Source organism: Cervus canadensis, chromosome 10 (genome assembly GCF_019320065.1).
Source record: "Cervus canadensis isolate Bull #8, Minnesota chromosome 10, ASM1932006v1, whole genome shotgun sequence".
NCBI classification, from domain to species: domain Eukaryota; kingdom Metazoa; phylum Chordata; class Mammalia; order Artiodactyla; family Cervidae; genus Cervus; species Cervus canadensis.
The window spans coordinates 68,449,550-68,475,978 of record NC_057395.1 but is presented as its reverse complement, the minus strand read 5'-3'; the positions used below and the strand labels follow the sequence as shown (position 1 = coordinate 68,475,978).

Here is a 26,429-nt window from a genome sequence, read left to right as displayed (position 1 = left end):
CCATAGCTTTCACTACCAATCACAGAAAACTCACAGACACAGCCCTACTGCAGCCCCTGACTGTAAGCTTCAGACCCTTCAAGCCAACTGCCTACTTGCTGTCTCTGCCTGTTCACCTCCAAGTCACACGTGTGTGTTCAGTCGCTTGGCCGTGTCCGACTCTGTGACATGGGCTGTCTGTCCATGGGATTCTCCAGGCAAGAATACTGGAGTGGGTTGCCATTTCCTTCTAGATCTTCCTGACCAAGGGATCGAACCCACGTCTCTCGTGTCTCCTGGATTGCAGATGGACTCTTCACCACTAGCGCCACCTGGGAAGCGCAGACCTCAAAGTCAACCCCTCACCAGAACCAGGCCGCCTGCCACACCTCGTGAGATAACAGCTTCACCTCCAGAGCGGTGCCTAAGCTAGACTCTGTAGATGCTCACCACTCTCCAATCTGATCCCTGAACGAGCCCTACTGGCTTTATTTATATTAATGACCACGCTTACCAAGGACCTAGATGAGTGGGAACCATGTGGATTTTAAGGCTCTTTGACTATCTTCTCCACTGGATCATAAGGTCCTTGACGCTGTGAACCAAATGCCCCTGTGCCTAGCAGAGAATGGACTGCGTTAGGAGAGGAAAGAAAAAACCCAGGGCCTGCCCCCCACCCCCAAAGGGAAATGAGAGGGGCCTCTGGCTGGGGGCTGAGGAGGGGCTATGGGTGGGGGGTGGTGAATGGCAGAGGCCTTCCCCCACGGAGCTCACTGACCCGTGCTGCTTCCCCGCCTTTCTGGTTTCTGTATTACTGCCAGCACGGGCCATTCTCTCCACGGCGGGGGAAATGTGGGGCCAGCCCTTAAATGCCCAACAGGGTCAACCTTGAATGTCCCGGTTGGAGACACTCTGAACAATGGACAGGGTCATTACGTCGCAGGCCTGCTCACTCAGACGCCCTCCTCCGCCCACTGTCCCGCTCTCCCGGCCTCGCCTCAGGATCGGGCCGCTCCCTCTGGGCCACAGCAGCCCAAGCCCCACCACTCGCCTGTCCTCCCTTTGCTTCCGGGGGAGCCACGGCCCCTCAAGGTCACCCCACACAGGACACGGCCCACTCCAAGGGGAGAGGGAACACCTGCTCCCCGTATCCCCGGGAAGCCCAGCTCAGATTCTTCGAAATCAACTCCCCCGCTGAGAGGGGTGGCTACCCTGGGACTTCCCCTTCCTGGTTTTAATTCCCTACTTCCACCCTCTTAAGACAGCTCCCGCCTCACCTCCCGCCCCGGCCTGTAGAGCCTCACCCCTCCAGCGGGGGCTGGTTCTCAGGCCGTGGACCCAGACACCGTCAGGGGCAAGCTGGGCATCAGGGGTTCCCACTGGAGGGGACCCTCTCTGTATTTCACTGCTGGCCTGAGTGATCCCTGAGAGCAACCTGTTCTAACCTCCATCCTGGACATGCTCAGAGCTCCCAAGAAGGGCCACAGTCCCAGCTGGGAGCTGACAAGAGAACACAGGCGCATTACCCTCTTGCTGGGTTAGGGTCAGCACAGGAGAGCTACCACCTAACAGCTGGATGACAAATGGGGGGACGTGGTCTGCAGAGCCTTTGTCAGCCCCTGCTCCTGCCGCTCCCCAGCCTCCCAACCTCCCAGATGACCTCCTGCCCTGGAGTAGGCAGGGAAGAAGCCTTTGGGACCTGTGCCCAGCCCCTCCCCTCCTTCCTAGGGTTAGTCACTCAGGAACCCGGGCCGACACTCTCTGGGCCTGAGGCTGAAGTCACTCATCCCACGGCGTTAGCATTCACCCACCACACACCCACAGCCAGGGGCCCAGGATGGTCAAAGCCCTACTCCCCCCATGGGCAAGGCCATGCCAAGGACACTGTGAACTGGGCGGCAGGGGGCACCTCTAAAAACACCACTTCCCTCAGGACGTTTCAGCTCAGCCATATCCCCAGGTGTGTAGGAAAACAGGAAGCCAACCCCAACACGCATGGCCCGCCCCTGCCGAGTTAGAATTAGATCTCACACAAACAAGTGGTCAAACGCACCCAGGCCCAAGCCCTCACCAGTCTGGTCGGTTGTCCGCCGCCAGGGCCTGGAGCTTCGGTCAGACCGCCGCTCCTCACAGAGCCCACGCCTTGACCCTCCAGCCAATGCCAGCCTGCCAGCCAGCAGGGGGAGCGACCCACAGCGACAGGCTGCCGCTGTCTGGAGCCCTAGGTTCAGCCAACAGCACTAGGCACAACCATCTCCTGCTGGCCCGGGGCTCTCAAGGTTTTCGGCACGTTCCAGATCGCAAGCTTCCCAGGATCAAGGACTGGGTCACCTCCTTTCCTTGCCTCCTAACCCTAGGCTGCTCGGTGCCAGGCCTGGCTCAGCAAGGGAGATGCCAGTCCTGCAGGAGAAAGCCCTGCCCCGCTTACTCTGCATCCTGAGTCTTGCCGAAGCCAGGGCCACCGGCCAACGCCAGGAAGGGCCCAGAAGGAAGCACAGCGCCTATATACGAAGTCTACATGTGGGCTGTAAAAAGGAGGCCTCCCTGATTCCCCCAGGACGGCCAGGTTCCTAGGAGGTGACGAGGTGCGGCGGGGAGAGCTACGACTTGTGCTGGGCACTCAGCCACTGCAGCCTCTCAGAGGCGAGCCAAGCGCCACCTCAAAAAGCACTGGGTGCACGAGGAGAGGGAGCCCATCTAGAGCGGAGGCAGGAGGGCGAGTGGAGACTCTGAGCCGCACCCCTGAGGCCTCGGCCTCCCCCAGAGCGACCACCTGCAGCACCTGCTCGGCCTGGCCCCTCCCATGTCCTTCCTCCCCTGCGGGGCCGAGCACCATCTCCAGGCAGCCTCGGGCCCACTCTCTCTGGAGGCCCAGCACACTCAGCCGCCAAGGGCGGCCCTAAAACCCTGGGCCGCCGGCAGGAAGCTGTGGCGGTGTGAGCAGGGGCACATGTGTTGGGGTGAAGGAGGAGATACAATCAGGCGAGAGCACAGCTGCAATGCCTCAGAGCCGGAACACCAAGTTCCCTGTTTCCGAGACCCCAGGGCAGGCCGCCTCTTGACCCCCATGGGCTACAGTCTACCTGCCACAACTGTGGGGCCACCCGTCCTGCACCCCGTGCCCAGGTGTCAGGAGTTAACTGCCCCGCCCCGGCCTCATCTGTCCGGGGTGTTCCGGCTCTGCACCTGGGGGCTGACCCGACGCCACCAAGAACCCTCTGCACAAACAGGGGCGCCCGTGGCCTACCCGGGGGAGAGCCAGGCCCCGGCTGCTGTCAGCCATGGGGATGAACACGGCACACCCCGCCTCTGCCGACCCATGGAGCCTCCCCGGCTTGCATCCCTCTCAGCGCCCGCACCTCATCACTTTTCCTTTCTGGCCCTGACAGCCTCAACCCCTGCGTTTACCCTCAGCCTCCACGCACCTGGCACATTAGCAAATGCCAGCATCCAGTCAGGGGGGCACAAGCGGCGTCTCACCCGCTCATGTGCCGCAGGGGACCAAGAAAGCTGTTTTCGGGGCCTTTTTTTTTTTTCAAAGGAAAGAGTAGCTATGGTGACATGGAAAGCACACGACGCTGGAGATACGGCCTCAGTGAACAGGTCAGAGGCGGGAGCGACCATGTCCGCTGGGTGTGCTCCGAACACGGGAGCGGAGACCACACTCAATGTGGGATGAACGCAGGAACCCGCGGGTGAGGGCACACTCTTCAGCCTGTCGCTGGGTCCCGCAAAGGCCCTTCTCTCAGGGCACCTCGAGCATGAAGCCCCAGGCTCCCCCTTCCCTGGCAGAGGCTCAGGGCGGCTGTCATCATAACCCAGGGAGAGCAAGTCAGAGCACGGCTCTCCAGCTACCCCCCCACCCCACGGCAGGGAGGACCGAGTCTCGATGGGGGGACTGCAGAGGGAGCCTGGGTCTCTCAAGGGAACCACTGAGCCCAGCGTGTCCAGACCGAAGCCTGGGCTGGCTGAACAGCGCATCCGGCCGGGGGGTGGAGGAGAGATCAGACAGCCCCGTCCAGGTAAATAAAAACCCTGCTTCTCCACAACACCCACGTATCAGCTGCCCCCAAGTGGAGGGATCAACTGAACGCTGCAGAGGGAATCGGGAATTCCAGCTCCAGTCCCAGCACCACCATGAACTCGCTGGGTGGCCTTCACCTTGGGGCCTTGGTTTCCTCCTCTGCAAGGGGGAGCCTGGCATCTCCGTCTCTCTGCGGGAGCTGTGGTGGAGTTATAACACCCCATGGATGAGAAAATGCTCCATGAACCAATGCACGACTGAAATACCCGATTTTTCTCCTGCCCGTGACCTCTGTGAACAGATTCAGGGAGGGAACAAAGAAGTAAGAAACAGACCTCCAGCCCCCAGCTGTTGGAGTAGCCTTGAGGCCAGCGTGGTGGTGGAAAGAACTGGAGCGCTGCAGTAAGCTATGGTGAAGGCAGAGGAAACCCAGAGCTATTAAGCACCCACGAGGGCCCCGTGCTGTCCTGAGCACTCTCATATGGACCTCACCTGACCACTGTCAATAGACGGCTGAGGGGGAGGCTCCCTCCCTCTGTGAGGGAGAGCCCGGGGCCTGCCTCTCTGCTACTTTTAGAACTGAAGATCAGTTTCAGGTGCCTTGTATCCAAAGGCACAGAAGAGCTGAGACTCTCACCCAAATCTAACTGATTCTGGCCACAGCTGCTGGGGACCACTCCTCACCCTGGGCTCGGCCTGGAGTCTCATCACCTGTTACCAGCTGCTTTCACAGATTTCCCCCTGGGGAAGCTAGAGCACTCCCCTCCCCGCCCCGCTTCTCCTGGGACTCCCCTCAAAGTCCCCACTGACTTCTGCAGTTCTAAGAGCAGGACTGGCAGTGAGGGAAGTCTCCTATCCTCTAGTATCAGGCCTTTGCTACCGCAGGCCTCACTTCTTCCCTCCAGCTTTAGCTCTCACCGACCTCTTTGAAGCCACATCAGAGAAAAGGGCAGAGTAGGAAGAGACGCCCTGAGTTAATAGAGACCAACACGGATAGTGACAGGAGAGGCAAAAGCAGGCCCTAGCTCAACACCTAGCTGCCGGTGTTAAAGCCTTTCCTAGAAGTCAGGGGTCTCCCACCAACGGACTCAGATACCATTTCTCAGGGCGAAGTTCTTAGAAACAGACCAATCTGATATCTTCATGTGATACCGAAGCAGCTGCTCCTAGTCAGCTGCCCTGACACCCTGCAAAACTCGGGGGCGGGAAAGAGCCCTGATGACAAGAGACAGGGGCTAGGTGACCACCTGGTCCCCACATCGAAATACGTGGCAGCCAGCCCCCTCGACCACACGTACATTTGCTCCCTTCCACTAAAGGGTCTTCCTCGTCAGGGTTCCCACATGTGAAGCACTTACACGCTACACTCGATGCCAAGCACCTTACACGTTCTCACCGAATCCTCACAAAACCTTTATGAGAAAAATGCGTTTGTTACCATCTCTCTTTTAGAGTCAAGAAAGTCACATGCTCAAGGTCACAGAGCAAGCGAGCCGCACAGCAGGCTTTTAACCCAGGCAGTGTGAGTGCTCAGAGCCCTGGTGCTCAGCCACTGCGGCTCCTCTGCCTCCTGCCTCCAGGAGCCTCCACGCCTCCATCACCGCTCATCCGCCTACCGGCTAGCAGACGAGGCATGCTGTCTCCCGCAGCGGCTCCCGGGTCCCCCTCCTCAACCTCTCCCAGACATCCCACTTCAGCCTCTGGTGACAGCTCTGCCACAGGACAGAGCACGACCCACGAGGCTCGGCACGCCACGGCCCTCCCTACTCTGCCCCCAAACCCACCCTGTGCAGCGGTCCTCAGGGCCTCACCCAGGGCACAGGCAAGGTCCTCAACCACTCAGGCCAGTTCAACAGCCACCTCCCCTGCGAAGCCCTCTTGGCTCTCTCCTCTAGACCCCCAGCTTGCTGGGCAGAGCTCATTCCTCTGCACACAGGAAGCTCTGGGCCTGGACCTTTATTATGGTACGGAATACATGGGGTTATAATTACACATCCCCAAACCTGCCTCTTCCAAGAGTTGTTCCTCAACGGCACAGTCCAGGTCTTGTTCATCTTTTGAACTCTCAGTGCCTAGCATTGGGCAAACAGGAGGTGTTCACAGAGTATCTGCTGAGCAAGCAAATGCCCCTCATTCCAAGGGGCAACCCAAAACAAGCCAGCGGCCAGGATCTCTAACTGATGACTCCAGCCTGTGCACTTGTGCGCGTATGTGCGGGCCCTGGCACACACACAGGGGAGAAGCTGGAGGTGCTGGGGGCCCCGGCGTGCTGTGCTCAGCTCTCCCAGGCACAGCAAACCCCGTCCCTAGGTTCCCAGGAAAGACAAAGCCCCAGATGCACAGGGGCCTGGCCGGGCCGGCCTGGAAACCCACACATCAGGGCAAGCCGGTGGGGGCGGGGGGGATGCTGAGGAAACACTGAGAGCTCTGACTTCCCCTGGAAAAACTACAGTCAGACAGGAAACACATGCGAGGATGGCGAGCGCGGGGATCCGGACACGTGCTCTCACCCCCCTCCCACGGGGACCAACCCGGCAGCACAAGGAAAATCCCCGACGCCACAGGCCCGCCCTCCCCGCGCCCAGCCTTCCGAGCTCGCCCTGGGGTCTGTCTCCTCCGTGGTCTGATGGCCACAGGGGTCGGGCCTCAGACTGCAGGTCCCTATGTCACCTCCCCCACGAGCCTGCCTGCCTGGTCCGGGGCATTTGCCTTCTTCTGCCACCCTGCCGCCCCCGGCCTCAAAGGGAGCAGCAACTGTCACCACCATTGTCCTCGTCAGTTTCCCTGAAGGCAAGGGCCTATTTTGATTCACCACCTAAGGAAGCCTGGTGTCTAAAAGGGTATCGATTGTAAAGACAAAGACGAAAACCCGGGGCTGCAATTCCCCACCCGAGCCACTGTGCCCGCAGCAACCCCTGACTGAACATGTCAACCCACAAGTGTGGGGCCACAGCTGAGAAAGGCCGGGGCTGTCTGTCAGGTACAGTCCGAACAGGAAGGTTTCTCTTCAGAGGAGCGATGACCCCAGGATTGGGGGCCTGAGGCCACTCAGAGCACAACGCCAGGGCGTAGAGTGTCCTTGGGATTGGCCGGCCAGCACCTGCCGGGAGGGCTGGGTCCCACTGAGGCTGTCACGGGGCAGCACAGTTCACTCCCTGCATTTCCATTTCCTCGTCTGTAAAGTGGGGTGGCAACTCCAGACCACCCCCTGGGGCCCTTTAACGGATCTGCCAAGAAAATATGATGACAAGTCTCTGTAGCACTCAGCAGGAAGTCTGTAATTGCTTTGTACTCATTTATGTCAGTATCTGTAACACAAAAAGCCAAACACCAACCCGGTTCCTGTCACACCACCGTGACAACCAGCACCAACCCCACCCCTTTGAAGCCAAGCTCCCACCCGCGAGGTGAGCACCTGCCGGCCGCATTTCACAAGTGGAGGATGGAGAGAGAGGGCACGGACTCAGGCCAGAACGAGGTCCTCTCTGTGAGCACCCACCGCGCACTTTCACTGAACCCCATCTCCCTGCAGGCCCACGGATAACCTGAGTCCCACAAGTGTCTCTCTCTTTGGCCAGGCTACAGACACTGCGTGGTACCCTGGCAGGGTCAGCAGGAAAAGGCCAGGCATCTGAGGCACCTGGGCAAGAGGCCAGGTGGCAAGGGGCCCTGCTGGCACTCCAAACTTCCTCAGAACCTACACAGGCGGCAGCAGGGATCAGAACCCAGCAATGAGGTGCACCCACAAACAAGCAGCTCTGGGTCAGCTTCAGCGGAAGGCTCCGGCACCAAGGCCTGAACTGCACACCAGTGTCCACCAGGGTTCTCACCCAGACTCCTTCAGTCTCGGGCTGCAACTTATCAATGGGCCAGGGCCCCTTCTACCTCCTCTGCCCAGGCCCCAGGCCTCTCAAATCCCAGCTCACTGATGAGGTCACTGAATTTGCACCCCTCTTATGGATCCAACCGCAGGGGCTGGGGTTATCAGGTCCTTGGCATTCCTGCCTCCAGCCCCCAAGACCTGAGACCTGGTGGACTAGCCCCTTGCCTCTCCACACCCCTTCCTTCTGTACAGGCCCCAACTTACAGACAAGAGAGTCACCCACCCAGGAGACAGATGTGCAAGTCTCCTCAAGACAACTCCATACCCTGCTCTACGTGATAGGGGGGTGACTAGTATTTGGGTTGGGGCAAAACAAAACCACTTCCTCCCTTTTCCAGGTAGTGATCTCAGTGAAATGTGAGCTGGGTCCCCATGCTCCTCCCTTCCTGCTCCCTCACCCTTTTGTGCAGCCATACAGTCCCAGTCCAAGGGGGGCAGTCACAGTCTACTACTGTTGTCATGAATAACAGCTTACGTTTATTAAACATTTAGAATGTGTCCGGCAGCACAGCGGTTGAAGGCAAGGTTGGATTTGAAGCCCACGTATATTGTTTTACATTAATCCTCTCCTTTACCCACCTAGAATAAGCTCATTTGGTGGAGATATTATTACTCCCACTTCACAGATGGTGACACTAAGGCTCAGAGAAGTAGCGGCCTGGGTGCGATACACAACTAAGACAACGGGCTTCAAGCCCAACCTTGCCTTCAACCGCTGGGCTGCACTTCAACTGCCTGCTGGTCCCGTGCACGGTGTGAAACGCAGCCTCTTAGCCAGAAGTCTACCTGGGAACCTCAGCCAGCCGCTACCAGTTCAGGAGAGCCCCGGGAACCCACAGACACACGGAAGGGGCCGTGCCTGAGTCTGATGCCGGGGTGATGTCCCTCCCGCCCTCTGCAGGGTCTGTCCTTCCTCCACTCTGGAATCCAGGCTCTCAAATCATCTCACATTTTCTCCCGCTGGCTGCCAGGGCCCGAGGGGGCCACGGAGGAAGGCTGCTGTTGTGTGGAAGCTCAGCAGCTGTGTGAGATCGGGAGTGTGCGGCTGAGGATGGCTGTCTCACCACAAGACCTTCCTTCCTCCCCGTCTCCTCAGTCATCCACACGCAGGTACGCCAGACCCAAGGTCTGGAAGACCTTCTCTTGGGGGGTGTCACTTCCTGAACCCTCTTCCTCTTCACAGTCCTAATTCTGAGCCTGGCTCTAACTCCAGTCTCAGGGGGATGGGGGGGTTCTTGCAGGAAGCAACCCACAGCCTGGGGTTGCAGACACATCATCTCACACTTGGAGGCGGGAGAATGAAGGGCAGAGCTGGGGGGCCCATCCGGCTACAGCATAGGCACGCGCTCAGTGGCATCACTCTCTGAAGGATCTGGGGTTTTTCAAAATCCCCCAACTCTCTCTTTCGCAGAAGCAACCAAGGTCAGGTCTGGGACGGCAAAGAGGCAGGAAATAGTAGCCGCTCCTGGCTCCCTCCATCCACAGGACGCAGGACACAAAGGGCTGGACCCCAATTTGGCTGTGTCCTCTTGAAGAGTACCTGACACGAAGCAGTGAGGCTGGCCTTTCTGGGGCCAAGCTCTGGAGAATGTGCTTGCTTCCAAAGGACAAGGGGAAGCCTGGCCCCTTTCCCTGCCCTGGCGTTGGGAGTCTGCCCACGCACACAGACCTCCAAAATTCAGCTTCAGGACAAAAGAAGCGGCGGGAAAAACATCCACTGCCTCCTCTCGGGCTTTTCCAAACCAAACAAGACCACCTTCCTTCCTGGCCCCAAGAGAGAGATGAGTAGGCCCGGCTCCGCTCCAAAACCAGCCCTACGCCAACATCTGCCTAAGTTCTACTTGGGGAACCCAAAGGTTTCTTTGTAAGTAGGAGCCCGGCCGGGAGGCCCAGAGGTGCACCAGATTGCTCTTTTTGGAAAAACGGTGCATCTGGTCTGGCCTCCGGTTCCGGGGCTGGCGGGGGGAGGACGCTGCCTCGGCCGACATCGCTCCCAGGGTGTGGGGGGACCCGACGTCGGTCCTGCTGGTCTCCAACTCGCTAGGATTTTTAGGCCTCTGGGCAAAGCGCCTGGAACACTCCCCCCTTGCTGAGGGTGGGGGGTGTCCTGTCAGGTGACTGAGGACCCGGATGCCCCCCGCCCCCAGTGACCACCCTGGCCGAGGCGGGGGCGGGGCCCGAAAGTTTGCCGGAGTCTTTCCAGCGGCGGCCCTCGGGCGCGCGCGAGCCGGGGCGCAGACCCCGCGCCGCTCCAGCGCGCGCGCGCGGCGGGCCCGGGGAGCCGGGGGTGTGGGGAGGGGGCGCACTTACTGGCCCCCTCGATCTTGTCGGCGCCTCGGCTCCACGTGATCTGCCGCGTCTCCAGCTTGACCTGGAAGGTCTTCCGCTCGGGCCGCTGCGACTTCTTGGAGTAGAACAAAGTCATGACGGTGCCCACCTCGAGGCTGCGGCAGAGGTGCAGCACCTCGGCGTCCGAGGGCGCGCCGGGCCCGCAGCCGTTGGCGCAGGGGGACGCGGCGCCCGCCATGGCTCGGGTGCCGGGGGCGGCGGCGGCGGCGGCGGCGCAGGCCCGGCGGGAGCGAGCTGGCGGCGGCCGCGGCGCAGGCGGCGGGCGAGCGGACCCCGGCGGCGGCGGCTCCTGCGGGCGGAGACGGGGCGGGGCCTGAGCGGGGGCGGGGCGGCCCTGCAGGCCCCGCCCCAGCCCGCGCGCCGGGAACAAAGGCGCCCGCGCGCCCGTGGGGAGGACCCCCGCCCGCCGCGCCTGCGCCCCGCGACCCCCCGGGCAGGCCCGGCGTCGGGGCACGCGCGCGCGCGTCGCCCGCAATCCGCTAGCCGGGCCCTCGGCCCTACGGGGCCTCCTCGCGCCGCCCCGGACACAGCCCGGCTGCCACGGCCGGCCCCGTCACGCGCGGCAACCTCGCGCCGGCCCGGCCGTCTGTCGCGCGCGCACAGGCGGCTGCCCAGCCCACCGTCCCGCACAGGCCCGGCCGCGGCGACCCCTTCGAAGCCCGCTCGCGGGGCACCGCCCGCGCGGCCACCGGGAGGAGAAGTGCAGGCCCGGGGCGCCCGCCGGGGCCCGCCGGCCAAACCCGGTACCTGGGAGGGGTGCCCGGCGGAGGGAACCAGGCCAGGCCGGGCCGCCTCACACCGGCGGCGGCGGCGGCGGCGGCGGCGGAGGAGGAGGCGGGTCCTCCGCGCGCCCTCTCCGGGGCGGGGCGGAGGCGGGACCACCCGGTGATTGGGCGGCAGGCTCTGACGGACAGCCTGCCTGTCCCGCCTCTCCCCCCTCCCTTCCCCCGGCAGCCGGGGGCGGCCCCGCCGGCAGCGCCTGCGACCGTCGGACCCAAGATCTTCCCGGGCCCTGCGGCCGAAGTGGCCTCGCGGGTGTGTGTGTGTGGGGTGGGGGTGGGGGGGAGTCGCGTTATTCGGAGTAGCCCACAGGCCTGAGCGTCCCCTGCGAGCCCTCCAGTGGTCTTGGCCTGGCCATACCCTCCGCACCCCTACGCCGCGAGTCTCCATGCGACTAGGACGCGGGCTCAGGCCCTGTGGCTCCGCACCATTGCTGCAGATGCTCTCCCGAGCTTTGGTTTTCCCGGGCCGACTCTGTCCTTGTTTTCCTCCTCCGTCTCTGGCCGCTGCCTTTTGACACCTCAGCAGCTTCTTTTCCTCTGGGGTGGGTCCTGAGTCAGTTCCCAAGGCGGCCTGACCCTTCCCTCGGCGTCACTGCCCCCCGCCAAATTCAGGCACCCGAGCGCCGAAGCTGTATCCACCCCCCCCGCCCCTGCATCCCGTTACCTGTTCCACGTACCCACGTAGCACAGACATCTCACATCTCTCCTCAAATTGCTTCTCCCATGGTCTTCAGTTTCTCAGAACATGCCTCTGGTAAGGTGCTCGGGGCTAAAACCGTTGGAGACAGCCTTGGTTCCTCTCTCTCCCTCAACCCCGCAGCACTCCAAGTCCCATTCCCTCTGCCTTCCCATGTCTCCGCTTTGCCCACAACCTCAAGGCTCATCTTCTCTCGTCCAGACTGTTTACCTTCCTTGGTTTTGACTGCGTGTATTCCCTGTGCTCTAGTTTTTTGTTGTTTTTTTTAATTTGGCTGTACCGGGTTCTAGTTGCAGCATGCAGGATCTTTTAGTTGGGGGTTGCGGGATCTAGTTCTCTGACCAGGGATCAACCCAGGCTCCCTGTGTTGGGAGTGCAGTCTTAGCCATTGGACCACTAGAGAAGCCCCTATGCTCTGGTCTTCAAAATGAAATTAAATCCTCACTCCCTACCTCCAGGCTCAAATCATCCAGAATTCCCTTGGCACACAATCCCCTACCTGGCCCAGCAGGTCCGGCATGGTCTGGCCCCTTTCTTTCCCACTTCATCTCTCACCACTTCCCTTTCATTCCATTCTCCAGGCACAAGGTCTTTTGGTGGTTATTCGATTAATTTGTACTCTTTGTGCTGTGCAGCCACTCCCTAGACGCACCCGGGGCAGTCTGATTGCCCCGTCACAGAACACCGCCCAAACTAAAGACACCTTCAGTCACAGTAGAGCCTGTCTGACGGATGTTGAGCCAGACAAAGCAGGACCACGTACTGCGTTTCAGGGGTAAGAGGCCCAGCAGGGCACCCAGCTGATGCTAGAGAAAGATCCAAGGACTTCCCTGCTGGTTCAGTGGTTAAGACGCCATGCTTCCAATGCAGGAGGCACAGATTTGATCCCTGGTTCAGGGAACTAAGATCCCACATGCCATGTGCTGCTGTTGTTTAATCACTAAGTCGTGTCCAATTCTTTGCGATCCTCAAAAAATGATTAAAAAAAAAATTAGGAAAAGATCTAGGCGTCCAGGAATGTGTGAGTACGTATATAAGAGTATGTGCTCAGGCAGGCCACCCAGCTGGGTGATGACTAATGTCTGGGGACTGCCTTTGACTTGTCTTGCTGTAGTGGTAGCATGTGTATGTGTGTTGATCCCCTCAAGTGCAGCCCCCAAGGAGCTGAGAATTCAGCCTGAAGTTGAGGCAGCCGTTTGTGCTAATTGGCTGTGGTCACCCAAGGGGAGGTGGAGTGGCTGAGATGGACTGCCACCTAGTGACAGACCTTTAAAGTAGGAGGGAGGAATGAAAGTTGACCCAGTGCCTGGCCCAGCATTACAAGGTTTGCAACATGTGCTTACACCTGATCCTTATAATTACTATAATCAGGGATTATTGTTCCCAGTTTACCGATGAGAAACAGATTCAGAGAAGTTCTACGGCTCGCCCCAAGGCCACATAATTAACCAGTGAGGATTTGAACCCCTAAATCTGACACCGTGCATATTCTTCCTCACCGGAGAGCCCCTGGCTTCCATAGGTGCCAGTGGACAGTGGGCACATGGGCTGGCTGGCTACTCAGCAAGGGTGAGGGGAGGCCCTTGGCATGGCTGGCCCTGGCCACAGGAGGCGTGAGTGCAGACCTTGAGCGCTCACAGTGTGTGGCTTGGGCCTGCTGGGGCTTGATGTCGTGCTCGTCCCTGTTTGCAGACTTGAGCTTCCCTGTCTGTGCTCAGTGCTAGTGCCAGGAGTCGGGAGAACAAGAGAAATTCAGCACTAGGCCCCCAGGAATTCACAGATTTAAGACAGGTAAGCACTCTGTTATGTAGGGACAATTGTGATGGAGGGAAAAAACAGAGAGCTGTGAGCTAAAACATTAGGGAGACCTGCTTCAGATCTAGTAGACAAGGAAGACCTCTTCCTTTTCTGCGGGACTCAGCAGAGGCTGGAAGGATGTGAGGAGATGGCTGGCTGTGTTATTAGAGGTGGGTTGGAGGAAAGTCGTTTCTAGACAAGGTGACAGCATATACAAAGGCCCTGAGGCCAGAAAGAGCTTAGTTAAGTCTAGGAATGGGAAGAAGGCTAGAATTTACTGAGAGGGAGCATGGAGTAGGGGGGAGTGGGGGTGTTGGTGAGGCCAGGAAGACACGTGGGGGGCTGGCTGGGCCCCTCGCTGCTCATCTGATCTTATCCATTTTCCCAGAAGGCCTCCTAAGTGCTGTTGCCCTCACAACTTGGTGGGCAGTGATGCTTTTTAGAAATCTCCATTTCTCCATTTTCTGAGAGCTTCCCGACATATAGCCCGGGCTTCCTGGCTTCTGCTTTTTGCCTCTGGGGCTGGGCCTCCAGGGGCTCCAGCAATCCCCGCCAACAGGAGCTCATGTTTTCAGCCTGCTGCCAGGTCCTCAATCAGGAAACAGGGCCCCATTTCCTCCTGGGACTTCTGAGCCAGCATCCCAGGCCTCAGGTGCCTGCCTCCACCCAAGGAGACTCAGGAAAAGCAGGGTGAGCCGAGGGTGTGACCAGTATGGGCTTCCCCCAGCTCAGCATATATATATGGGGACGTGGGTGTTACTGGCAGTGCCTGCAGCTGCGCTGGCTGGGAGGCGCAGCCCAGCACCCACACCAGGCACACGCCCATGACATCACCCAGGCTCGCCTCGCTCGAGCCTATTTCTGTCAACACTCATGCTTCAGCATGCTCCGGCGACACCAGTACCTGTGCCTGGAGTGGGCGGGGGAGGTGGAGTCCCAGCCCAGCTGCCCCTCTGGCTCTGTGAGCCTGACCCCATGGGTGTTTACTTACCAAACACTTAGAGCATCACTTGACATATAGTAAGCCCCGTAAAACTGCTTTACCCCCAGTGACTCATTTACTTTTCATGACAGCCCTGAGATAAGTACTTTTATTTATTTTTTTGAACAACTTATTTATTTATGGCTGGGCTGGGTCTTCACTGTTGCACGTGAACTTTCTCTACTTGCGGAGAGCAGGGGCTACTCTCTAGCTGCGGTGCGCAGACTTCTCATCGTGGTGGCTTCTCTCATTGTCCTCACGGGGCTCTAGGGCTCACGCTCAGCAGGTGCAGCGCACAGGCCTAGTTGCCCCGCAGCCTGGGGAATCTTCCTGGACCGGGGACTGAACCCGTGTTCCCTGCATTGGCAGGCGGGTTCTTAACCACTAGACCACCGCGGAAGTCTGAGATAAGTACTCTATTATCCTCATTTTACAGAAGGAAAAACTGAGGCCCGGAGACATTAAGCTAAGAGGCGGCAGAAATGGGATTCAGGCCCATCCAGAGTCCACATCACGTTGCCTTCCACCTAGGTATGAACATTTCAGTATTTTCTTTCCCTGTAATACCCATACCTGATGTGTTTTCTATTTTTGGTTGTTTGGTTACATCTTGTTCCAGGTTGGGTTCTTTGGGAAGCCTCTGTGACAGAGGTTAGTGTGCAGGGTGTTTTTTCAGGACACGTCCTTGGGATCAGCACTGTGGAAGGGAGGGAAGAAAATGGGAGGGGGCACTGGGAGAAGTTGAGCTATGATGCAGGTCTGGCGGCAGCCTCAGCCTGCACCCAGGGAGCTCTGTTGCAGTCCCTCCACCAGGCACTGAACGTGGCCTGTCCTGGGCCAAGCGCAGCCTCAGATGTCTGCCACTACGGTGGTCTTAGGGGGCTGATGGTCTCCTAGCAACAAGTGCTCCCTCAAAGGGGAATCTGAGTGGCACATCCCTCTGCCCGCCACAGGTGTCTTCTTTCTCAGTCTTAAGTACTCGGAGAATTTCCTAAGAAATCAGAACTATGGTACCATAAAAATGGGATATGCTATTATCTAAAGGAAGAATGTAATTCAGTGAATATGGGTTAGCACGGCTGTGGTGATTGAAAATCAAATTGAGCTTCCTGGTATCCAAAGCAGAAACTTTGTATTCTGATAACTGATTCCTTGGGGGAGAAAGATTTTCCTGAGGTTAAATGATAAGGGAAGTTTCTCAAGGGGACACTTACTTTTTTGAAATAGTAGAGAATGTTCTCCGCAGATTAGCAGCAAATCCCCACCCAGTTTTCATTCTTCCCTGTAATGACCTTGAGTGACTGTAGAAGGTATAAAAGTAAAGCGCAGGCAGCTCCTACCACAGTTGAAGGTAGACAGATTTATATACTTGCAGCATCTAATTTAGTCCACATATGAAGCTTTATTCCTCTTCTTTAAACTTTTCTTTAATTTTTACTTAGTAGTATTTTATGTTAGGTGGCTGACCAGCCCTTCTCATGGGTTTGAGTCAGCCAGCCTGCACCTGGTGCTTAGTAAGTACTCACCTTGGTGCACCTTGAACTCCATCCCTCAACCTGTCGTCTTGGCTGTTAAGCTTTGGTCCCCAGTATCCATCCATGGCTCCACCTTAGTCACCGGGCCTCACACTTCTTAGGTCTCATCCTCCTGCACACCCGCGATGTACTCTCAGCCCCTCGAGAGCCTCGTGTTTTCTGTCACTCGAGGGGAAACCAGGCCAGGACTCTGTGCTCTCTGCAGACCCTGCTTCTCCTCTACTGATCACCCCTCTTGCGGGGCCCAGATGTTGAGGCAGGAGAGCTGGACTCCAGGGACACTGTCATTGCCTCTCTGCAGGCAGAGAAGGGGAGCACCCTTGCTAGCTGCTGTGGCCTGGGCCAGGTCAGACCCACTATTTTTCTACCTTTTCTGCCCTTCTTCCAGCACACGTTCCCGATGCCACCCCTGTAGCAGTGAGACAGCAGAAGGAATCAGACCAAGTTCCCACTCCAGGAGGGGAGAGAGAAATGCCAGCAGACATTTGTCAGCAGAAGACATTTCAGTGTGATAAGGGCCCCTGGAGCACTGGGGAGGGACAGCTGACCTCATTAGACCTGCCGGTGGCTGTGGGCACAGAGTCAAGTGAGAGGTATTCTGCTCCAGATACAAGACTGTCAATCACTTGTTTTCAAATTAAGGTCACCACAGGTGTTTTGTGGCCATTTTTGCAACTACAGCAGAAAGCTTAAAATTATGTTTATTTATTGTTTTTAGCTGCACTGGGTCTTCTTTGCTGTAACAGGCTTTCTCTTGTTGTGGAGAATGGGGACGACTATTTGTTGTGGTATGCGGGCCTCTCATGACAGCTTAAATATTTTAGGGATACATGATTCAGATGTCCACATATGGAAGTTTATTTAGTTACATATTTTACACGTATTTAAAGTCACATATTATTTTAAATGCTGTATTAATTTATAAGTATTGATTTTTTTCCCACACTAGCCTTTTCAGTAATTATGTTCAAACTTTTTTAAAGTTAGTTAATTATGGCTACACTGGGTCTTCATATCTGCCTGCGGGCTGTCTCTCCCTGGCAGTGAACGGGAGCTACACTCTAGTTGCGGTGCGAGGGCTTCTCATCGCTGTGGCTTCTCTTGTTGTGGAGCACAGGCTCTAGGGCACGTGGGCTCAGTAGTTGTGGCCTATGGGCTTTAGCTGCTCTGCAGCATGTGGAATCTTCCCAGACCAGGGATTGAACCCATGTCTCCTGCATGGGCTGGCGGACTCTCAACCACTGGATCACCAGGGAATTTGCCGTTACAAACTCTTTACATGAATCTTTAACTTCTATATAGTTGTCACCATAAGAGCCCACTTTTTGAGCCATCTAATGTAAGTTCTGAAAGTGCATCATCATCTTTCTCAGTTGGGAAAGAGCACTTATGAAAAACCAGCTTTATTGAGGAATACCCTACAGAAAATTCACCCATTTTAAGTGTAAAGTTTGGAAAGCTTTGACAAATGTATACCCCCTTGTAACCCCCACCCAGTTAAGACATAGGACATTTCCATCACCCCAAACAGTGTTCTGGGTGCCCTTTAAGAGTCCGTCTCATGCTCAGCTTGGCAACACAACAGTAAAATTGGAGCAATACAAAGATTAGCATGGCCCCCGCACAAGGATGACATGCAAATTTGTGAAGCGTTCCATATTTAAAAAAAAAAAAAGTCAATCTCCCCCGCCCCCAGCGGGCAACCACAAAGTCTACTTTCTGTCACTACAGGTTAGTTTTGCCTGGTCTAAAATTTCATATAAGTAGAATCACAGAGTGTGTACCCTTGGGTCTGTGTTCAGTATAATGTTTTGGAGATTCATCCATGTTGCTGCAGAGAAAATACTTTTTGAATCAGTATGTGATACTGTCAACTGGAACTTTTAACCTAAGCATAATTACTTTTCTGTTTAACATTAAATAGCTTTTTTTTTTCATTTCTTCTGTAGATACATATCAACGATTGACATAATCCCCACTTACACTGTATTGCTTTAAAAATATTACAGAAACTTTAAAATGTATATAAATGGAGACAGGATAGCATGGTGAAATGTACCCATCAGACAGTTTAATTATGAACTCTTGGCCACTCTTGTTTCATGTCAAACTCGATACACTAACCCATTCCATATAATTTCGACACTAATCTTAGCTCTATAGTGTTATCTATAAATATTTCAGGGTTTTTCTAAAAGACTCTTAAAAAACATATATACATAACTGCAGTGCCATTTTCAAACCTGAAAAAAATCAACACCGTATTGCTATTTAAAGTCATCTTGAAGAAACCTGTTCGAATGCAGTGCTTGGGATTGTGAGAAATAATTGCCCAGTCTGTGGTAAATTTCTTTGCTTCCTTGTTTACTGGTTTTGTCAGGGAACTAACAATCATCCAAAACTAGCTTGACTGAGGTCATTTCAGGATAATGTGTTTTCTCCAAAAAGTGTTTTTTGGTTCAAAACAAGTTGAGAGAACAACCCATTTTATGGGGGATTTTGTAAAGACTGAAATGTAAGTAAAATTCCTTTTCTCAGGAAAAAAAAAAATTTTTTTTTAAGTTTTCTATGGAGGAAATACCGGGATTCGATGTATGTGGTATTTAGAAGGTGTTATCAGAATTGGTGATTTACTGGATATGAGAGAGAAAGGTGTGAAGGATGATGTCTGCCCTTGGTTCCAGCTGGGAGACAGAGTGGATGGTGGTGCCTTTCCCTGAGATGTGAAACCACGGCCAGTGGGCTGGTCGTGGCAGGTTCCAAACATAGTTCTAGAGCCCGTGGACATCCCCACCAAGGTGTAGCTGGCAGTGTGTGTCTGGATCTCAGGAGAGGGGCCTAAGTTAGAGGTAGGGATGTGGGGCTCGTCACATTCAAGCATGAATGAAATCAGCCACAAAAGGGAACCGCAGCCGCTAAGGACCTGATAGAGGTGGTAACAGAAGCCACAGCCTGAGACGGAGGGATAAAATCAGGAGACGGTGGCACTGTGGAGACCAGCGAGGGGTGCTTTAAGGGAATGGTGCCGTTTATGTGTGATGTACAGGAAAGACAAACCTATAGAGAGGGTAGATTCATGGAGGCTGGAGGTAGGAACGGGGCTTAACTGTCCCTGGCATGAGGCATCTTACCGAGGGGATGAAGTTCTAAAACTGATGCACACTGATGGCTGTACCACTCAGTGGTTACTAGAAGTCACCGTATACTGGAAATGGGTGGATTTTATGACACGTTAAGAATCACTAGTGATTTTTGAAGTGTCTGGTGCCACTGCAAGTTTGAGATGCAGAAGCAGAGCCTGGTTAGTGGTTTGGTCGCTCATTCCTGGGTGACTGTGGTCAGAGTGGAAGGGGGTACTGGAAGCAAGATGGGGCAGAAGCTAGTAGCAGTGGGTGGGGGAGTGACCGGGTGGTAGGGGTGACTCATTCCAGGTGCTTGTTTGTGAAATAGAGAGAGGGAGGGGGTGGTGGCTGAAAAGGGCTGGGAGTTGTGGTTTCTTTTTTTTCTTTTTTCATTAAAAAAAAAAAAAAAAAAGAAAAAATGTCACAGAGGCCTGAGGTAGACTTGACAGGGAGAACAGACAGGACCTGCTGACAGGATGTTGGGGGTGGCGGTGAGGGAGGAAGGGGCCAAGCAAAGCACCAGCTTTCTGGCTGGGGCGGCACATGGAAGCGGTCTCCCTCTGCCCACAGCTGGACCCAGCCTCACGGAAGGGCCTGACAGGAGAGGGTGGGGCAGACCCTGCACATCCAACCTAAGGGCTGGAAGTGGGAGGAGGGAACCTACCTGCCAGATGACTAGGAAGCGGGGGGTGGTCCTCCTGACTTCATGCTTGGGCGTCCTTTGAGGCCCTGCATACCTGGCCCTCACCTCTGTCTAGCCTCTTCCCTTGTCGCAGTGGTCAGGTCAGCTTCCCCCATTCTCTGGCTTGCTCTCCCAGGCCTGCTGCGACTGCCCAGGAAGTCCTTCACAGCTGTTCTTGACCAGCATCTAGTTGCTCTGCACCTGCCCTCAGAAGAACGGTCCTTGCCAGAAAAGGTAGGCACAGGTTTCTGCTCATCAGTTAAATGTGCCCGCAGGGCCTCCTATCCTGTTTTCACTGGTGGCCCAAGGTTGTCCCCTGGCTGTGACAGGTGCTGCTCAAGTGCATTGATAGGGCTCATGGACAAGCCTCTCTGTTGCTGTTCCTTACGTCCCATGGTATAGCTTCCCCAGAACCATTGAACTCAAAATACTTGGCTTCAGTCTCTTGCTCCAAAGCAATAGTGGCTCCGTACCCTCCTTTATTCCCTGGGGTGAATGCTGCCTCTCTCACTGGCTGATGAAATAAAGGCTGCCAAGGACCCTTCAGGATTCCCTGCATTTGGCCCAGCCCCGGCCTCCAAGTTCAGAGACCATCAGGGAGATGGCTATCCTCCCAGAATATACCCTTAGCTGGCAGGCTAGAGGACTTAGGGCTAGCTAAATGATCGGTTCTGACCACTCTGGCCTTCCTGTTAGCTGCTTCTTTTGACCAGGAGACTTAATCTTTCAACTTCATCGCAGACTTAGCTATAACCTAGGATAAAAGGAGGAACAATTTTTGTAGGGATCCTGACTGACTCGGGTACTAGAGCACCGAGAAGTGGTTCTAGACCGCTCCCTCTCTGTCAGAAGGATCTGTCTGGAGAAGAGCTTCTGGGATTCAGTGTTTTAACTGGCTTAGTATCCTTAATTCCCGCCATCCTGACAGTAACTTAGCCACGTAAGTAGGCCCAAAGAAGCTCCCCACTGCTTCTCACCAGCACACACAGAAGTGTTCTAAAATCTGCTTCCCGAATACACTTGTTCCACTTTGCTCAATAAACCTACCCTAGGCTCCAAATATAGTTCTTGCACCCAACCTGTTCTAGCTTTTCTGTACCCGCCCTCACTTCCTGGGCTTGCCTTCTAAGGATGTGGACTTTGGCTCCCTCCCCTTCAGCCCACACCCACGGTGGCAAGACAGATGCAGCCCCAGCTCCTAGGGAGGGAGGCACCCTTGCAGCCAGGAGCAGGCAGACCACATCCCACACCAAGGCCCAGCCCTGGAGCCCTACTCTGGCCCGGGGCCCTGGGCTAACACAGAGGCAGACACCAAGTTTCCGTTAAGTTGTAGGAATTTATTTTAAATAACCTACAGTTGATTAAAAGGGAATTCATGATAAAAATAGAAGATACTTGAGGAAAGATGTGGGAAATGGACTCTGCACACACGCTAAACTAACAATGCCTCTAAAACTAATGATTATAGCAAAAAATGTCTTCACATTAAAATTCTGCTTTTTATGTGTTTTTTTTTTCCCATTTTTTACACAATTACAAAAGAAAAAATAAAAGCCCTAAAATCTTGATTATTTTTCCTTTTTTTTTTTTTTGGACCAAATACTCATTTTCCTCTAAATTTTTTACCTGTGGAACTTTTATACAATAAAATCTTTCAAGTGAAAGACTGGGGTTTTAAATGAAAAAGATGGGTATCTGAAAGGGCATAGAGAATGCTCAGAACAAAGGATGATGGGAAAATGGTTTCAGTCACTGATTATTTATTATCCTTAGACTCGCTCACCCCTCATCCCTCCCCAGCCCCAATCTACACGATCTTTAAGATCAAGAAAAAGGTTTAAATATTTTAAAATAATTAAAAAGAAATAAAAATTCACATTTAAAAAGGAACACTCAAGTCAGGAAATATTTTCCCATCATGCTTTTCTGTGAACAGGTGTCTGAACCAAAACACTGCCGATGTCACGACTGCTTCAAGTTTAATGAAAATTGATTCCCATGACAATAGATAGTGACAACTCTAACAGGTGCGTTGGGTTTTTGTTCTACTTAATTTTAAATTCCTGAAATGGGGAACAGGGGAGTTTAGGAATTCATTTCTATTAAAATATAGAAGTTATTGCAAAACCCTAACTGTAAAAACGCACCAATATAATCGGACTTCGTATACAGTAGCTAAGAGAATCCAAATGTTTCAGTGAAACAGTGAATTTGCCTGGCAGAACTCTTGACAAATTCCCATCCACTTGACCCCTTGAAAATAAAAACAAAATTCAAAACAAATCATACAGCTAGAATTTTGATATCTGAAATATTTTTAAATAAGTTGTCCATAGGACAACTGGCTCAGCTCTCCCTTATAATATCTTTTCTCAAAGATGTTGGTTAAGACTTGCTGCCTCTCTCCCTCAGGTGTGAGGGCAAGCGAGGCTCACAGTTTATCCATCTTTCCCAAACCACACTGTTCCTTTTCACAGAACTCTTGCCCCTCAAGACTGGCTAGAACTCGTAGTCCTCGTCAGCCATGTCGATGGCCCAGGCAAACTTCTCCCGCTGGGTTTTGTTGTAAATTTTCTCAATGGGGACCCCCCACTTCTTGCACCTGCAAATAAGGGAGAGAGAAGGGGGGTTAGTGTGTCTCAGGAGACGTGGGTCAGACCCAGTTTGGGGCCTGGATGTGCCACCTTCTGTTCCATCTGGTGAGAAGGAGAATTAATAAGGTACCAGATGTGTTCTTAGGGCTTCGTGTGCTTGACTCACTGAATCCCGACATTCTAAATTAGGTACGACTGCAGGTGTGTAAATGAAAAAGGTACAGATGAAAAACTAAGAGAAGTTAGGGGATTTGGTTTCATTCTCATGTGGCTAGTGATCATGGAGCTGAAAAGTGAATCCAAGCACGTTGGCTTCAGAGTCCATGCTCTTCACCATTACACTCTATCGCCTCTCAAGCCAACCAAACCTCCAGCACCAGACAGGACATAAAGAAAAGAAAGGGGACAAGAGCTGGCTGGAACCCCTGGCCCACAGGGGATGGCTGCTCCTCTTAAGCCCACAAACTAATAGTTCAAGTTAACTAATAAGCATCTTCCAAAAGAAGTCATTTATTTTGGATGTTATTTTATTGGGGGGGGGGGTGTTTACAGGGAAACAAGTAAACAATGGTGCAAACTCTTTGCATAGGTTGCGCAGATCCGTATTCTCGTTTTTTTTCTTTTCTCCTTATTTGTACCTTTTTTCCTTCACTTACAAAAAAAAATTTTATTGAGAAGTTCAAGTGTAGGTAGATGGGCTCATTTTTATTTTTTCCTCCAATAAGGACTAAGAGTCTCCATCCTTGTCCTAAAGTTCCACTAGGGGTGGGGACCATACCTGCCTTAGCAGACAAAATAAACACTCCAAGGTGGTATAACAGTATTGACCATTTCAGACCATCCAGGATGTCCCAATGCATTTGCAGTGTGCACGGCAGAAGACAGGACTCTCTGAAGTGTGCAATGTAGGAACCGCGTGAGAGCTGACAATGCTCTTGGAACCCCATCACCCTTCCCAAGCCAGCGGGGGGCCTTCAAGAAGGGCGTGGTGCTTACCAAGCCACGGTGATCCTTGGGTCCAAATAATTGAGTTTGGACGTTCCCAAAGCAATCTGTTTATTCTCCTCTCGGTCTGTGGCCTGAACTTCAAGCTTCATGAGCTGCTCCTCCAGTCTCTGGACAGCCTTCTTCTTTGACTCTACAACCCTGGAAGAAAGGAAGTCATCAGGAACTGGGCCTGGCCTCTGGACAGGAGCACCGTATCCCCACATTGCCACCCAGGGGCAGTAAAAGCAGAAAAGCCACAGGCCCAGACATTTCTAGAAGACGTCACTCAGAAACCCTAGGAAAGCTAGGACCTCTGGTTGATGCTGGGACGCTTTTTCTCTCTCACCCAACCCCAGCTTTGCATCACACCAGGCACATACTTCTTGGTCTTTGCATCCTTCAGGACTTTAGCATCAGCCTTAGCACTTTTCAGGTCTCTCCGGGCATCTGCTAGCTGCTCCTTCTTCGCATCAATCTGGGTAGGGAAGAACAACAGTAAGATTTAGGAATGAAATAAGTCCAGAGAGAAAACAGGGCTCCTCAAGATGTCTCCATCAAGTAGGCTGGCCTGGTGGTTTTGTCTCATTAAAACACCCAGGGGTGGCTTCATGAAGGCAAAGAGTAGATATGCAGCAGGTGCTGAATTCCAATGCAACTTGACCATTTATATGATTCAGTCACCCTTGAAGAAATGAAGGTTTTATGGCAATGACTTCAGTTCAGTTGCTCAGCTGTGTCCGACTCTGCGATTCCATGAATCGCAGCACGCCAGGCCTCCCTGTCCATCATCAACTCCTGAAATTTACTCAAACTCATGTCCATCGAGTCGGTGATGCCATACAGCCATCTCATCCTCTGTTGTCCCCTTGTCCTTCTGCCCCCAATCCCTCCCAGCATCAGGGTCTTTTCCAATGAGTCAACTCTTCCCATCAGGGGGCCAAAGTATTGGAGTTTCAGCTTCAGCGTCAGTCCTTCCAATGAACACCCAGGAATAATCTCCTTTAGGATGGACTGGTTGGATCTCCTTGCAGTCCAAGGGACTCTAAAGAGTCTTCTCCAGCACCACAGTTCAAAAGCATCAATTTTTCGGCGCTCAGCTTTTTTCACAGTCCAACTCTCACATCCACACATGACCACTGGCAATGACTTGGGGACCCATTAATCCAGAAACTCAGGGAAAGAACCCACTGGGACTGGGTGTGTAGGTGCTAATCTTTCAATCAGAGAATACTTTGGTTTTAGATACTGGCAAGAGGATGACAGGTGAGAGCTGTTTATTAGATGGATCCTGGGCCAGGTTGTCACCTGCATCTCAAGAATCCTGCAGGAGATACTGTTTATGAAGCTGAGACAAGAGTCCTTACATCTACTGAGCTCAGCTCATTCCTCGGATTCTACCAGCACTCTGAGAAGAGCTGCTAACTCCTCCAGAAAAAAAAAAAAAAATGCACTGAAGAGAATACTCAAGGGACTAGAAAATGGCAATTAAAAGGTACCCAGGAAGCCAAACCACTCAGCCTCGTCTGTTCCAAGCCAATACATGGCATGGCCTGGCTTTGGCATTCTGTTTTTAAAAGGCGAGAAAGCTGAGACAGGAAGGAAATTCAAACAGTTATCATTCAAAGCAGATTTGAAAACTTTTTAGCTATGGAGTTCTTTCTCCAAATGAAATCTCCTGGGGCCCCAGTCTTTAAAAGAAGAGAAGAGGACAGTTCCAGCCTCTCTCGCTTGAGAGCACCGGTTTTAAGTTCTCTATTCCTGCTTAAGGACAGCAGCCGGCAGCACCGTGGGGCTGGGGTCACAGAGTGGTGACCTCACAGCTGGGACAGGAGAACCCCGACCTGCTATCACCCTGCTAACCCCCAAGGTCAAGGGAACCTCTGCAGAATAAATACATGCCTGACTCTGATACACTGGGCTGTTGCTCTCAGCCTGGCATTGTCTGTTAGATTTACACACACAGCCCAAGACTGGAAACAGAGGCCATCATTGTGAGAGAATTATTAAATGCATTTTACTACGAATGGCTTACTTCCAACATCTATGTTGTCCAAAGTCAAACTGAAGGAACTGACTACACAAAAGCGTCACAGACACCACTAGCCAGATTCTTCTTAAGCTAGAAATGCAACAAACCACAATCTTTTAACCATTTCTGTGAATACTAAATTGGCAGGCTATGTCAAAGTCTCTCAAAGCATTAAAGACCCCATTGATTCACTTGGCAAACAGGGGTGTGTGTTTGCTCTGTGGGCACACAGGAGAGGGTTCCTGGGCTTAGAGGGCTCGTCTGGCAGGCAGCCTGGACTGCCCAAACAGTGGTTCCAGAGTGAGACCAACAAAAGGCCTCCTCATGCTCCAGGGATGGGTCTCCTGAATTAGGTAAACACCACCTGAATATTCATGCTTTTATTTCTGGCTTGAAATGATAGCATGTGAAGAGTAAATGGTACCACATGACCACTGTTAACAGAGCTGCAAGGATGGGCGGTCTGGACAGGCGCTCTGCCTGCAGTCACGTGGTCCAAGGATCGGAGACGTCTGTGGACACATTCTTGTGTACTGTGGATGTGTGCACTCCTTCAGGAAAGCCAGGTGGCATGTGAAGCATGAACTGCAGGTTGTATGTGTCTTTTGACCCATATGTACCACACCTGGGTACTTATCTGGAAGAAATGTCAACAGAAGGAGAACCCCCTGGGCCTGGAAACATGTATGCAGCCCCACTCGACAGCAGTGGTTTATGAACTCCAGCTGTCCAGGTATAGTACTTCGTGAGCACAGATGGAAAAAGCAGCAATCTGTAGTTTAATTAACCCCTAGCTAAAACTCATCACTTCTTCAGTTATGAATGTGGGCAACTAAACATAGTATTATCAGTAATACTTATGACTTTATTACCAATAGATGGTATGTGTATTTTCATATTGTAATTGTTGCAGAAATCAAAGTATCATTTATATTCATTACTACCTTGACAGTTACAATTATTAGACCCACCTATTAGTAAAACCAC

General features: G+C 53.6%; 3 protein-coding genes and 1 non-coding gene across 4 annotated transcripts in view; 2 read left to right on the top strand and 2 right to left on the bottom strand.

Moving 5' to 3' along the window:
- PLCG1 (phospholipase C gamma 1) overlaps nucleotides 1-10,998 on the bottom strand; it is a 33,776-nt gene extending 22,778 nt beyond the window's left edge. Inside the window, exons 1-2 of the mRNA XM_043480232.1 lie at nucleotides 10,983-10,998; nucleotides 10,197-10,524 (exon numbers count right to left, since the gene is read on the bottom strand). Coding sequence (XP_043336167.1) covers nucleotides 10,197-10,413 — 217 coding nt within the window. The 5' untranslated portion in view covers nucleotides 10,414-10,524; nucleotides 10,983-10,998. The remainder of the gene's footprint in view (nucleotides 1-10,196; nucleotides 10,525-10,982) is intronic.
- LOC122448928 (spidroin-2-like) lies at nucleotides 10,412-23,429 on the top strand. The gene is made up of 5 exons (XM_043480586.1): nucleotides 10,412-10,546; nucleotides 10,719-11,270; nucleotides 14,930-15,024; nucleotides 19,969-20,066; nucleotides 23,263-23,429. The coding sequence occupies exons 1-4, from the start codon at nucleotides 10,412-10,414 to the stop codon at nucleotides 20,009-20,011; spliced, it is 825 nt and encodes a 274-aa protein (XP_043336521.1). The 3' UTR covers nucleotides 20,012-20,066; nucleotides 23,263-23,429.
- Nucleotides 17,591-17,692, top strand: LOC122449021. The gene has a single exon (XR_006271840.1). It is a non-coding gene; the product is annotated as a U6 spliceosomal RNA (small nuclear RNA).
- Nucleotides 21,149-26,429, bottom strand: part of TOP1 (DNA topoisomerase I) — an 85,957-nt gene continuing 80,676 nt past the window's right edge. Inside the window, exons 19-21 of the mRNA XM_043480249.1 lie at nucleotides 23,794-23,888; nucleotides 23,423-23,572; nucleotides 21,149-22,434 (exon numbers count right to left, since the gene is read on the bottom strand). Coding sequence (XP_043336184.1) covers nucleotides 22,332-22,434; nucleotides 23,423-23,572; nucleotides 23,794-23,888 — 348 coding nt within the window. The 3' untranslated portion in view covers nucleotides 21,149-22,331. The remainder of the gene's footprint in view (nucleotides 22,435-23,422; nucleotides 23,573-23,793; nucleotides 23,889-26,429) is intronic.